Here is a 13,606-nt window from a genome sequence, read left to right as displayed (position 1 = left end):
ACACACTCACCGGCACAGTCTGTCCACTGGCATGGCAGCCACTGTGCAGCAGGTGGCCTGGATGTGCTCAGGGGCTTCAGTCGGGTGCAGAGGCCTAGTAAGAGTGTTTCCATAAAGCGTGATTTCCCATGTCTTGGAGCAAAAGTTAGATCTGCCCCATGATTACCCTGGGCCTGCCCCCCATGATTACCCTAGACCTGCCCCCCATGTTTACCCTGGGCCTGCCCCCCATGATTACCCTAGACCTGCCCCCCATGTTTACCCTGGGCCTGCTGCTCCCTGTGGTTACCCTGGGCCTGCCAGGCTCCCTGGGCACGTGTGTCTCCAGGAACAGAGAAGGGCAGGCAGACGTCATGCGTCACATGGATGCCACCTGCCCCTCTTCTGAGGAAGGAACACCAAACCCTCCCCTTCCTGGAACACCTCAGGCACAAGTGTACCTCACACCCCCACCTGCAATTTAAAATGAGGAGAGAAAAGGAACCTGGTTGAAGGATTTAATCATTTCCCCATCCCCTCCCCTCCCAGAACATCTCCTCTCAATGTGGATACATTTTTATGTGGATGTGCTGAATAATTAACTAAGATGCACATGAAACTAGCTACACATGAGTATTTTACAAACGAGGCTATTATTTTGCCCGATTCACTATCTCACCAAGCCGCCTCGGGCCCAAGGACGTTTTGAGAGAGGAAACTTGTTAGCCTGAAGAAACCTTTGAGAAGTGGGGTTTGGGGCAGTGCAGGGGAGTGGACTGTGTGTGTTGGGATGGAGAGAGGAGGTCTCTGTACTTAAAAGGCAATGACTCCGTGTCTCTTTGGGTTAAAGGAGTCCCAAAGTCTAAAGAGGGGCTCCAGAAACCTGGGGATTCAGAATACAGCCCCACCCCCACTCAAAGCTAAAATGCCCCCCAGCCCCACCCTGCGGTCTCAGTGCCCTCCCAGTGGCTTCTCTCTGGTGGGCCTGTGACTCGCTGGGAAGCCTTGGCCCTGGGTCTCCGTTTCCTCAGAGTTCAGGGTGGAGAGGCACCTTCGGGCTCAGCTGGGTTGTGCTCAGGGATGACCCCTGCTCATGTTCTGTTTCTTGCGAGCCTCGGTCCCCAGAGACGGCAGAGACGGCACAGATAGGCAATAGTGTGCGTGCTCGAGTGTGTAAACCACTGCCAGGGAGTTGACACATCCCATAGGAAGTGCTACGAAGACTCTGCTCACTCAGGCGTGCGTTCTGGGTTAAGCTAAATCCTTCAATATACGGGATGGGCGCATTAATGCCCGAGAACAGCGGGTGAGAAAGAGCAGTGTTGGGATGTCTGGAGCACATTCCTCTCCTCTCGTCCTTTCCTGGCTGTGTGGCTCTTCCCTGACCCTGTCCGCTGTCCCCTCACGGGGTTTGCTAGGCCTTCAGTGTGGTTTCCTCCCTCCCTCTTAATTTTCCTACCAGATATTTACTCATAAAATATCTGGGAGCTCCGTTCCTGACTGTCCCGAGTTCCCCGTGTGGATGCAGATGGCACAGGGAAGGGTCGAAATGCCACGTCAGCTTCCCCTTGGGTGATATTTTTAAAAAGAGCGTGTTGGAGCACCGCGGCGTTTTCCCACCGAGTTAGACTCCGTGTTTAGTCCCAAGAGATGCTGTGGGGGATGCTGGAGATTTTCTGTTGACCTTTCTGTTATCCTGTGACTCCCTCAGTGTCATACATGGATTCTCTCTCTTCCCAAGATGCTGCTGCTGATGGGGCCACCATTTCTTGGAAGGAAAATTTCGATTCAACTTATACTGAGCTGAATGAAATTGGAAGGTAATGACCCGGTTTTCAATTCCTTCATTCATGAACAGTGGGCGACGTCCCAGCAGATCCCAACTGGCTTCTGTTGTTTGTTTCTTTCACTAAGCGCCTTCTCTCTACAGATAAAATTAGAGCATTTATGTGTATTTTCTACTGTTCTTTTTCTAACTTCTGAAGTTGGGGGCTTCGCTCGTCAGCTCTCAGCCTTTCTTCTTTCCTAATGTAAGAGTTTAAGGCTCAACTTTTTCTTCCAACTACAATTTTAGCTACATCTCCTCAGTTGATATGTGGCATTTTTACTACCATTCGGTTCTAAGTATTTTTACCTCACTTGTGATTTTTTTTTCTTTGATCCAATTGTAATAGAAATGTTTTTAAATTTCTGAATGTATGAGATTTTTACAAAGTATCTTCTTATTACCGATTCTAAATTATTGTGCTTATTACATTGTGACTGAAGAATTGGGTCTATATGACACTGATTCTTTGATTCTTGTTGTGACTTGCTGTATGAGTAGAATATGGTCAGTTTTTGTTACAAGCTCCATGTGTTCCTGAGAAGGCTGTATAATCACTAATTGTTGAGTAGAGGTCTCTGTGGATGGCCATGTGTCAGACCCATTGTTTTGTGGACATTTCTAATCCAACCCCTCACACACACACACACACACACACACACACACACACACACACCCCTCTCTCCCTTTCTCTCTGTATTTTGGTTAGAAAAGTGTGTCCTCAAAAACAAAAAGGGATATAAGTATGACTTTTAACAGAACAATGAAAAAAAGTATCACCTGTCCCACAAAATAGTTGACGGAAAGGAACAAAAAGAGGGTCTGTCCCTTGTCATGCGCTGGTCTCCAGGTTGTCTCAGTGAGAAAACGTGGGCAGTGGATCTTGGGAGCCTCCCACCCACCCGCTGGCAAGGGGCCAGCCGCATCACCTCCGTGTCTGACTGACGTCTCTCAGTGAAGCACAACATTTCCTAAGTGGGGCGGCTGTCACAGAGGTGCGGGAAGAGCCAAAATGTTTGTTATCCTCACTTTTTAGGCAGGGGTCACTCTGTAAATCACTGCCTTTCGTTAGAGCACCTTTTATCAAAAAACGACGTTAGCTGCACGTTCCTGCCTCCTCTGTGTAGACAAGAGGCCGATAGAAATGCATGTGTTGTTGATGATGGTGATGCTTATTGAGTGTCTGTAGTGTTCCAGATACTGTGCAGATATTACACAAAAGCTGCTTAAGCTAATCCTTACAACACTGTGACGGCATTTGAGTAGATTTCCAGTAAATGGAATCTCAGTCTTGGGGGGCTGGTAAGTAACTTCCTCGAGGTCCCACACTAGTCATGTAGAGCCAGGACTCAACCCCGGGCTCCCTGACTCTGGGCCTGTGCTTGGTTGCCTGCATATGTTGTTTTTCATCATAGCAAATTTTGTCAAAAATAAGCTGTAATAATTGAAATCTGGTTTGCTTCATGGTATTGAAGTTTGTGAAGCTAGATATGACCCTCATCATGAGCAGGCCAAACTGGTCTCATCAGCTGGATGCCCCAGTTAATTCCTCACTGAGACATAAATTTTCTGCTGATGGTCTTAGGCTAAGGCATGTTTTAGCAAGAAGAGATGGATGTTTTGATATTTATGAAGGGGGGGTGGTGTCAATTTTCTGATCTATTCAAAGCATTCAGTGGGTTTTCAAAAATCACATCTCCGACAACCTGAAACTTACTCTGTCCCTCATATTTTCAGAAGATCCTGTAAACGTGCTGCGTGTTAATAGAATGGAAATAAAACATGTAGTACTCACATGAGACACATGAAAGATCTCTGTGCCAGGGCATAGAAGTGAGCCCACTTTCTCCGTCACACCTAAACCTAGAATTCTAAGCACATATGACTATCTTGTTAAAAATAACTGAATATTGTAAAAATCATGGTGCAAAATGAAATATCTTAATTCCTACAGCCCATTTATAGAAGCAAAGAGCACCTGAGCGTGGCATATTAACCAGAAATAAACTATATGGGCCCCAGTGCAGTGTAAAGCAGCCAGAGGGTTAGCCTCCGGGAAAGCTGACTGGTTACCGGTGCAGGACCCAAAAAGGTTTAATTGGGGAAGGAAGTCAAAACCTGAGGAAAGACAGAGACAGTGGCTGCGAGTTTTCTGTTTGTTTGTTTTTTCTCCTTTGCCCCAAGGTTGGGCCAAGTCAGGACACTGTGCCGCACACACAGGGAGGAAGTACTCCGAGAGAAACCCATCTTTTCTGGCCAAAAGATGGGGAAAGGGGGTCCCTTTGAGCTGAAGAGAGCATGGAAATTCCCCTGTCCCCCCTTTCTTCTCTCACTGCTTTACCCCAAGAGCATTCATGCAGAACTGTCTGAAGCTAAAACTCAGGGAATCCTGTCCTTCCGGCCAGAGGAACCACAAAAAGGGGCCCATGGGGGAGCCAAAGAATGGGGGGGAGATCTCAGTGAGCAGAAAGCTAGACACCTTTATAAGGGACACCTGCAAAAGATTAGGAATGATAATGCTTTGGACAGGGACAGTTAACATCATCAGTTGCACTGGAAGTTAGAAGGCAATGGACTAATTCCTTCAAAATTGTAAATGAATGTTTTTCCACCTAGAATTATACTCAGCTCAACTAGCAATCGAGTATATGGGCAGAATAAGCACATTTGAGATACGCAAGTCTCAAACAACTGACTTCTATGCGCTCTTTGTCAGGACTGATCGAAGAAGGCCTTCTACCTCAAAAAGGAAAGGTATTCGTAGTTTACCAGCGGTTTGGTTGTGAACAGCACTGACGTAGGTCCAAGAATGTAAACACGAAACATTAATTACAATATAATTCTGTTGGGAGACAGGGGACGGGAAAGTGGCTCAGTGTGGAGACGGAGGGAAGAGACTGAAATCTCATCTTTCACAGTGGGACGTCAACAGATAATAACTTAAACTGAAAAAAAATCAAGGAGTCACACAAAACATACTCTGTTTAGAGTCACAGAAGTAAATGCCTAAATAATCAGCCGACATATGTTAAATAACCTCTAGGGGAAGACAGACGGGGATGGGTGGGATGGTGGGATGCTGTTGTTTTTAATAACCAACCCTGTAAAGCTAAATGACTTTAAACCACAGGGATGCGTAGCTTTGACAAACACAAATAGAAATTAAGGCGGCAGTACTTGGATATGGCCACGAAGTTCGGGAGATCTGTCCTCAGCGAAGCCCTCTGGAAGGACTCGCTTGTAATAATCTAACTGACAAGGGAGTGCTGTTAAAAACCGGAGTGGCAATGTATTCATTTATGATGTGAAAGAGAACTTCCAGTTTGGCCAAATACTTGTGCGCTATGCCAAGAATGATGTCTGCTACATTATAGGCCTTCAATTAATATTTGCCCGATACTTGTTTAATTGATTAGCACGTTCTCTATTTGGAGGGAAATCTATAGCAAATATATATATATATTTATACAGCTGCTTGGTGAGCACAGAGCCAGGTCGAGGAGTCAGCTGGACGACCTTGGTCACGGCCACGGTGCCTGATGTGTGCGTTTCTGCTGCAGGAATGAGCTGCTCTTCAGACCATTCGCTGCTCTACTTGTGGGTTAGGGCACCTCATGGGCGGGCCTGGGTGGCACTGGCTTGTCACGTCTTTGACCCTCCCTTTCTCCGCTGCCCTAGCCGATCAGCCCCCCTCCCTGACCCCTCCCCAACCCCCACCCCCACCCCTTTCCGCTTCACTCTCTCACCACCCTCCACACGGCTGCAGCTGAGTCTGGGAACATTTTGTTTATTTTAGGTGCAGTTAATTTTGTTAGATGTAAAAACAGAATGATGTTAAGTACTTGTTAAATGTCCTTGTCAATTAAAGATTCAAACTGAAGTACTAATGGGTGAAATAACACGGTATGGGGATTTTGCTTAAAACACTTCAAAAAAAAAAAAGAAGACGCCGAGGGCAGGAAAGGAAGAGATGAGATGAGGCTGGCGAGTGTCCTCGTCGCTGTCGAGTATATAGGAAAATTTCCATAATAAAAAGATAAGTATACAATAAAATTAAAAACTACCTCTTTAAAAAATTTTTTTGAAATTATTATCCTTCTTTAACGTTGTTACTGTTGTTTTTGTCGGATTTTATAGAAATATACTCTGTTTAGAAAACGGAACTTGTGGTTGATGTTCAGAATGAAGGAAAAATATATTGACTAAAAAAAATGATATTAGTTTTGGTTTGGGGTTTTGTTTTGTTTTGTTTTTGCATCTCAAAGAATCCTAAAATGCTAAGGAAGAGAAAATGGTGTTTCTGAGTGAAAACATTATCATTAAAAACACAGTCGCCTTCCCCCCTTATCCATGGTTTCTCTTTCCACAATTTCGGTTACCCGTGGTCAACTGTGGTCTGAAAATGTCAAATGGAAAATTCCAGAAATAATCAATTTATTAGTTTTCAACCGTGCGCTGTTTTGAGTAGCTCGATGTGATCTCCCACCACCCCACTCCCTCCCACCTAGGATGTGACTCGCCCCTTTGCCCGGCTCCCTGCCTGTTAGTCACTTACCAGCCATCCCGGTTATCAGAGCAACTGTGGAGGTGTCACCATGCTTGTGTTCAAGTAACCCTTAGTTTACTTAATAACGGCCCCAAAACACAAGAGTAGTGATGCTAGCAATTCAGATACACCAAAGAGAAGCCGTAAAGGGCTTCCTTTAAGTGAAAGGTATGTGTGTATAGGAAAAAACATAGCGTATGTGGGGTTCAGCACTGTCTGCAGGGGGCCTTTGAGCAAATCCCTGTGGATAAGTGGGCGGCTAGAAAATAGGAAAATAGAATTCCTAACACAATGTTACCATCTGGCCACTTCAGAGGAAATGTCACAAATCCTTAAATAAAACAATTCCTAGTTGATTAACGAATGCTGACAAAATGCTTGCTCCCTTTTGTTTTCCAGAGGCCGTTTCTCCATAGTAAAGAAATGCATTCACAAAGCTACCCGAAAAGATGTTGCTGTGAAGTTCGTCAGCAAAAAAATGAAGAAAAAAGAGCAGGCTGCCCATGAGGCTGCCCTCCTCCAGCACCTGCAGCACCCACAGTACATCACTCTCCACGACACCTACGAGTCCCCCACGTCCTACATCCTGATTTTGGAACTGTAAGTGCGGGTGTCGTCTCTCTAAGCTGGTCCCCAGCTGTTTGGGTTATTTATAGCAGTTCTATTAATACAGTGTCTTATAGTTTACGAAGTGCTCTGTCACATGCGCTCTGCCCTCCAGTTTATAAAAATGTTATTCCCATTTTATAGATTAGAAAATCAAGGCTAAGGAAGCACCTTAAAATGAACTCCTTAAAACTAGGAACTGGAAAAGCTGGGACTTGAACCCACAGCTCTCATTCCAGTTCTCATTTTCTTTCTGTTATGTGCCCTTGAGCTGGGCAGTTTAGTCAAAGCTTATTGACAATAGGCTTATTGACGGGTGGAGCAGAGATGAAAGAAAGGGGTTTGTCCATCAGTCCATTGCATCCCATCGACCGTGCAAGAAATTCCTTCTCGGGTAGAACCTTATCCTTGAAGCATCCCGGTCCTTCTAGATTTTCTAGGGACTCAGGCAACCATATACTTGGCCCCAGAAGACATCAACTAAAGCAGTGAGGTCACATGCCCCTCGCCACTACCCTAAGCTAAGAGCAGAGAGCATGCTCGGTGGTTTAGAGAGATTTTACGGAGACCGAGGCCCTGGGCCTGGAGAGAGGACAGACACTGTCCGCTAAGGCCAGTGCTGTGTGTGGCTCCAAAGGAGCCTCTGTTCAGGAGAGAAGCACGTCCACGTCCAGCGCCCAGCTGTCATTTTAGTCTTGCTCCCGCGTGCTTCTTAGTCTACCTCAGCGATTTTCAACCGCTGTGCTGCAAGAAAACATGCGATACGTGACTATTTCGTCGGGGGCACTGACCTCTTTTCCTTCAGATTGTCAAATAAAAAATGACAACACCCAGCACAATAATAGCTGTCCAGTGTGAGTGCATCAAAACTACACCTATTTTTTTGTTGTATCGGCAAAAAATATGCTTTTTGGTGTGCTGCGGAATTTTAGTAATTCGCTTATGTGCCATGAGATGGAAAAGGCTGAAAACTGCTGGTCTAGCTGTGTGTGTAGGGGGTCTTTGAAGAAGTAACTTATCGTAAAGGTATTTATGACGGAAAAAAGAAAGCCGAAATGCAAACATCTTAGGCCAAATTTTGGACTTGGTTGAAAAGAAACAAGAGGAGACAAAGCCGACACTGTTTGCCTTTGTAATTCTTCTGCGATACTCACACAGCTGCGCAGTCGCTGGTAGACTGTCACTTTGGATGTAACAGACACACTTACAAACAGCCTCTCCGAGCGTAACCTGTTCGCTGGGAGCTTCCTAACTCAAAAGGTGAATTCTGTTGACAGTGAATTATTTTTGCTTGTAAGTGACATGTTATACTTGACTGTCCCTCCAATAAAAGGTATTATCGCTTGCGTACCAAGGTGGTACAGCAACCCAGCACCTCTTTCCCTTCAGACTTTCAGGTCGCCGTTCCCAGGGAAGGTGTTGATTGCCAGGTTCTTGGTGCAGTGGACAGAAGTGTCCTGGGCATGGAGAAGCTGGGCTCCAGCCCCAGCTCCGTGGCTTGAGGCAGTGTGTGCGGCTTCCTGGACCTCAGGGCCCTCATCTGTGAAGTCTGAAGACTTATTCCCACGTCTCAGAGATGTTGCGGGGATTAAATTAGAAGAATATCAGATTGAACTAGTTTATCATTTACTGGGCACTCGTTATGTGCTGACCCCTGTGCAGACCGGGGCCGGGGCGGGAGAGCCAAAGACGGAAATAATAGTCCTTGAGGACAAGCAGCTGAATGAACGATTTCAATGTAGCATGAAAAATGCATATATTTAAAAATATATATCTTTATTGATTTCAGAGAGAGGAAGGGAGAGGGAGAGAGAGAGAGAGAAACGCCAATGATGAGAGTCATTGACCGGCTGCCTCCTGCACGCCCCCTGCTGGGGATCGAGCCCGCAGCCCGGGCATGTGCCCTGACTGGGAATCGAACCGCGATCTCCTGGATCCTGGGTCGATGCTCAACTGCTGAGCCACGCAGGCTGGGCGATAAATGCATATTTTGGAGAGGGTTACTGTGAGAACATAGAAAGGTAGTTGGTTGGACTTGAGGTTCAGGGGAGATCTCTGAGAGGCAGGTCCTGTGCTGAATCTTGGTTACGCTGTGACTGGGGGATCTCCCTGTCTGTGTCCATCCAAATCGCCGGTAGAGCGTTTCTCTCCCAGACAACTGAAGAAGACAGTCGAGGTCCTGGGCATCTGCATTACCCAAGAGCTCTAAGTGTGAACTGGGTGGCTGGGACTTTGGGATCTCAGGGCAGTGCTGCTGTTAATTTCTCCCTTAAGTGCTCCAAGAAGTCCAGGGGGATGCATCTCACAAGCCCAGCACTACCTCTCCCCACGCTCCCCACGCCCACCCACCCCCGGCAGGTCAGAGCAAGGCAGGCAGAGGAGGTCTTCCCTGGTCCCAACCTTTGCTCCTGTCCAGGGAAGCAGAGGAGACCAGTGGGAAGGAACGAGCTGGAGAAGGGAATGGAAACTTGGCCAGGGGGTTTCAGCCGTGCTGGAAAGTAGTTTCTGACTTGCTCAAGCTTCTCTGCCTGGGCGTTTCCTGGGGATGCGCCTTTACAGCCCAGCGCACGTTAGAGGACACGCGCCTGGCATCCGGTCGCACCTTGCTAAGAGGGCACAGCTACCCGACAGGAGCTACTGCTGCTACCGATTATGCATCAGTGCCTCATTGTCGCACTTGGTCCTTGCACGTGCCTTGTAGTGAAGCCGCTGTTAGTGCTCCCGCTGTGGTTTTTCCCACTTGAAAGGTGAAGTAACCGTAACGCAGAGAATTCAAATGGTTTGACCTGAGCTCCCAGCCTGTAATGGGCAGAGTCGGGATTCCCATCAGGGTCCGCCTGGCTCCTCCTACCTTGTTCTCAGTCACAAGTTAATCAGAATATTGCTGAGATAGCTCCCAATCTCTCTCTCTCTCAAGAATTTCTCTATTTTGCAACCTAACCTCTCAAAGGGCCTTTGAGTTGGACCTTCTATCCTGCGAGCGATTTTAAAAGTGAACCAAACAGAATGCGTCGTCAACAAGGTTATACAGGTTTGTGCTCTGAAGCACAGCGCATTTCTAATTTTATTTACTTGATTTCTAATTTATTTTAGTTCTGAACATTATCCTGACCTGGGGCTGTAGGGAAGATCTTACAGACGCATACGTGTGTTACAGTTTTCTTTCTCTACAAGCATGTTTCTGTGTCTTTTCCTCCCTGCTTTCAGGATGGATGATGGCCGGCTCTTAGACTACCTTATGAACCACGACGAGCTGATGGAAGAAAAGGTCGCTTTCTACGTCCGAGACGTCATGGAAGCTCTGCAGTACCTTCACAACTGCAGGGTTGCCCATTTGGACATCAAGGTAAATAAGAAACAGCCACCTTGCAGGGAGATGACCAAGGCCAACCTGCCAGTCAGTACCCTTGAGGGATGTCAATTCTAATTCATTTTATTTACTTAGAATCCTCGTGAATATTAAACAGAATCTAGGTTGCCACACAATTTAAGTGTATAATTCCCGAGTTAACGAGAGCACAATGACAAAGACATTTGGGGGAAGAGGAGGCAGACAAGCTTTAACCACTACGTCTGACTCTGTAGAAGGAAGCAAGTGAGTGTCAGCTTTTCCATACTATTCAAAAAAGCCCCACATTCCCCAAAATGAATAATTTATTTACTTGATTCTCTGCAGAAGTTAGGGGTAGTTAAGATGACATGATTTTCATTGTCAAACGACTTCTGTGACGTTCCACCCAAACCCAGTTTAGCCGAGCGTGAAGCCGCCTGTGTGCTTTGCAGAGGGAGTGTCCTGTACACTGTAGGATTTATCAAAATACAGCAGAACTGGGTTTGAACTAGTGGAGTCCTCGGATATTAAACCGAGAGCTGAATGTGCTTCTCTTCCCCCCGCCTCCCGGGATCTACCTCCTCAGCCCGAAAACCTGCTCATCGACCTGCGGATTCCCGTGCCTCGCGTGAAGCTCATCGACCTGGAGGATGCGGTCCAGATCTCGGGCCACTTCCATATCCACCACCTGCTGGGCAACCCCGAGTTCGCTGCCCCAGAAGTGATCCAAGGTATCCCCGTGTCCCTGGGCACTGACATCTGGAGCATCGGGGTCCTGACGTACGTCATGCTGAGCGGGGTCTCCCCCTTCTTGGATGAGAGCAAAGAGGAGACGTGCATCAACGTGTGCAGGGTGGACTTCAGCTTCCCCCACGAGTACTTCTGTGGCGTGAGCAACGCCGCCAGGGACTTCATCAACGTGATCCTGCAGGAAGACTTCCGGAGGCGGCCCACGGCGGCCACCTGCCTGCAGCACCCGTGGCTGCAACCCCACAACGGCAGCTACTCCAAGGTCCCCCTGGACACCTCCCGCCTGGCGTGCTTCATCGAGCGCCGCAAGCATCAGAACGACGTGCGGCCTGTTCCCAACGTCAAGAGCTACATTGTCAACCGGGGAAACCAAGGGACGTAGCCAGGCCCGGCCCGGGCGGTTTCACATGGAAGCGCAGTGTGAACCAAAGCAAGACTGAATGTGTCTGTAAATAACCCCGTCCGTTGTTTCACCCCATGCAGTTCTCTGGGCTGAGAGACGGTACCTCTTAAACCTTGTCAGTGGATATTCAGGGTCTGAGCAGCAGTAAAATCACCCTAAATCTGGGGGCTCTCCAGAAGGTCATTCAGAAGAGATAAAGGAGAAAATCACAGAGAGTGTTACAAAGAGGGGCGAGGATAACAAGAACATTAGCTGTTGCAAAATCTTAATTGTGCGTTCCAAAATGAGCGGGCACCTGGGCAGAGCTTCAGCTCACTAGTGAGGCTGCAAGGTTTCTGCCTCGGCTGAAATTTTAAGCAAAAAGTTCTATTTAACAGATGTCATGTCTGCCAACTGGTTTAGATTCCTTAGCTATAGTTTCTTAATAGGATACATCTACACACACGGTGAAATATATCCCATTCTGGTTTCAGAGTTTTATAACATAGAGATATATATGAAATCAATCATAAGTAACTTTGAGTGCTCCAGTTAAGACAGTAATTTATTTACCGAAGCATTGCATTGTTTTGACGAAGCACAATTAGATGACGAGTTTTTTAGAGCATTTTCTACATCTTGTATAGAAATCTTTTACCAGAACCTGTGCACTCAGAGAAAGCAGATACCCTTTTGCAGTCTGTGGACGAGAAGACCTTTCTCTCAGTCACAGGCCTTTGACTCACGTAGGTTCTGTATATGAAATGTTACTCCCCAAATTCACTGGCAGCTCAGAGTTCATCTGGCAGGAAAACCTGCCAGGAAATCAGTCCAAATGCAGTACGAGTTGTGGGCTATTTTTACGTCTACACTTGGTTTGAAATCTATAGCGAGTGTAACAGGTTCATACAAAAGGGCAAATAGACACCTTCCCTACGGTTCCTCTGGACTCGTACCGACGCTTTCTCTGCGCTCTACAGCTGTAGGCGGCCATCCTCGGAAAGCGGGCCTACTTGATTTCTACCCCGTGTGGAAGCGAAGGGGTGCTCACCTAAAGGAGGCAGCCATATGGGCCTCGTAGAGGCCTGGTCCCATGTCCTTTCTGAAGCCATGGAATAAAATCCGATCCATCACCCTTAGAGAGCATTGAGTTTTAACTGCGATTGCAATACCCACCACACCACCACGCAGCCGCCGATATTTCCTGGGACTGAAAGGACTAATTGCACTTTGAGGCCGATGCTGCTTTCTGGTGTATGTTTTCTATACTAGAGGACTGTTAACTGCCCTTTGTTCTGCTAGTGGAAAAACAACCCAACCTGGGCGCTTCACGGGTTTTTTTTCTTTTTTTTTGTTTTGGAAAGCGTTTTTGTTTTTGCGTTTGTACACGATCCACCCTTTGTTCTCTAGAACGTGTTTTGAAACTTGTGGTTACACAAATGATATTTTAAAAATATAACTCACGTGTTTGTCCAAATCAGGTTTAACGGCGTTGTAGGGTTGAGAACATTGAAATCATACAGCTCAGAAGTGCAAGCAGAGAGCTGATGCAGGATAAAGAATGACAAACCTAAGTGAAAAAGAAGGGTGGACACTACGCCTGAACTTTAATGTGTAAAAACACTTATTCCCACAGTGGAAAGGTAGAATTAAAAACACTCATCGTTCCTTCCCACTGACTTCAAAGCCAACTTCCTCATCTGCCCTCCGCTTCATCCCATCCAAGATTAGAAATTAATAAATTAGTAGAAAGTATAAGCAATAAGACTAGACAGCACTTCGTATTTCCAGGATTAACCAAATACGTGGAAACTGGCTCCGACTGTGTTTGTTTCCTAGTTTTCGAATGGCCCTGGGCCATCAAGGACCCCTTCCTTCCTCACAGCGCTCTCCGGACTAACCCTCCATAGTCTTCATTGAAAAACAAATGTATATACAAATGCTATATGACATGATGTTTTAAAATGTAAAACAATTTACTAAAAACTCTTTTAGTAAACATGTCTTCATTATGAGACGTAGCATGAAAGAAGAGAGCCCGGTCCCTAGGCTCGTCACGAGATAGAGCGCAGGCACCGGGGATTCCAGATATCCACGGAGCAGGGCCTGGCACATTCTGTTCTGTCCCCTGTCCTGGCGACTGAAGAGCCCCATGCTGAGTCATTTTGAGTGTTTGTGACCACGCAG

At 46.8% G+C, this 13,606-nt stretch overlaps 1 protein-coding gene across 11 annotated transcripts in view; it reads left to right on the top strand.

Moving 5' to 3' along the window:
• Nucleotides 1-11,419, top strand: part of KALRN (kalirin RhoGEF kinase) — a gene marked incomplete at its 3' end in the record, with an annotated part of 571,907 nt that extends 560,488 nt beyond the window's left edge. For all 11 annotated transcript variants that reach the window (XM_081139141.1, XM_081139136.1, XM_081139139.1 and 8 more), the window contains 4 exons: nucleotides 1,721-1,799; nucleotides 6,750-6,950; nucleotides 10,164-10,302; nucleotides 10,874-11,419. In XM_081139141.1, the coding sequence (XP_080995267.1) occupies nucleotides 1,721-1,799; nucleotides 6,750-6,950; nucleotides 10,164-10,302; nucleotides 10,874-11,419 (965 nt within the window). The remainder of the gene's footprint in view (nucleotides 1-1,720; nucleotides 1,800-6,749; nucleotides 6,951-10,163; nucleotides 10,303-10,873) is intronic.
• Between the last annotated feature and the right edge of the window lie 2,187 nt (nucleotides 11,420-13,606).

This window comes from Miniopterus schreibersii (assembly GCF_964146895.1).
Source record: "Miniopterus schreibersii genome assembly, chromosome: 5".
In the NCBI taxonomy this organism is placed as follows: Eukaryota; Metazoa; Chordata; class Mammalia; order Chiroptera; family Miniopteridae; genus Miniopterus; species Miniopterus schreibersii.
This window is presented reverse-complemented; position numbering and strand designations above follow the sequence as displayed.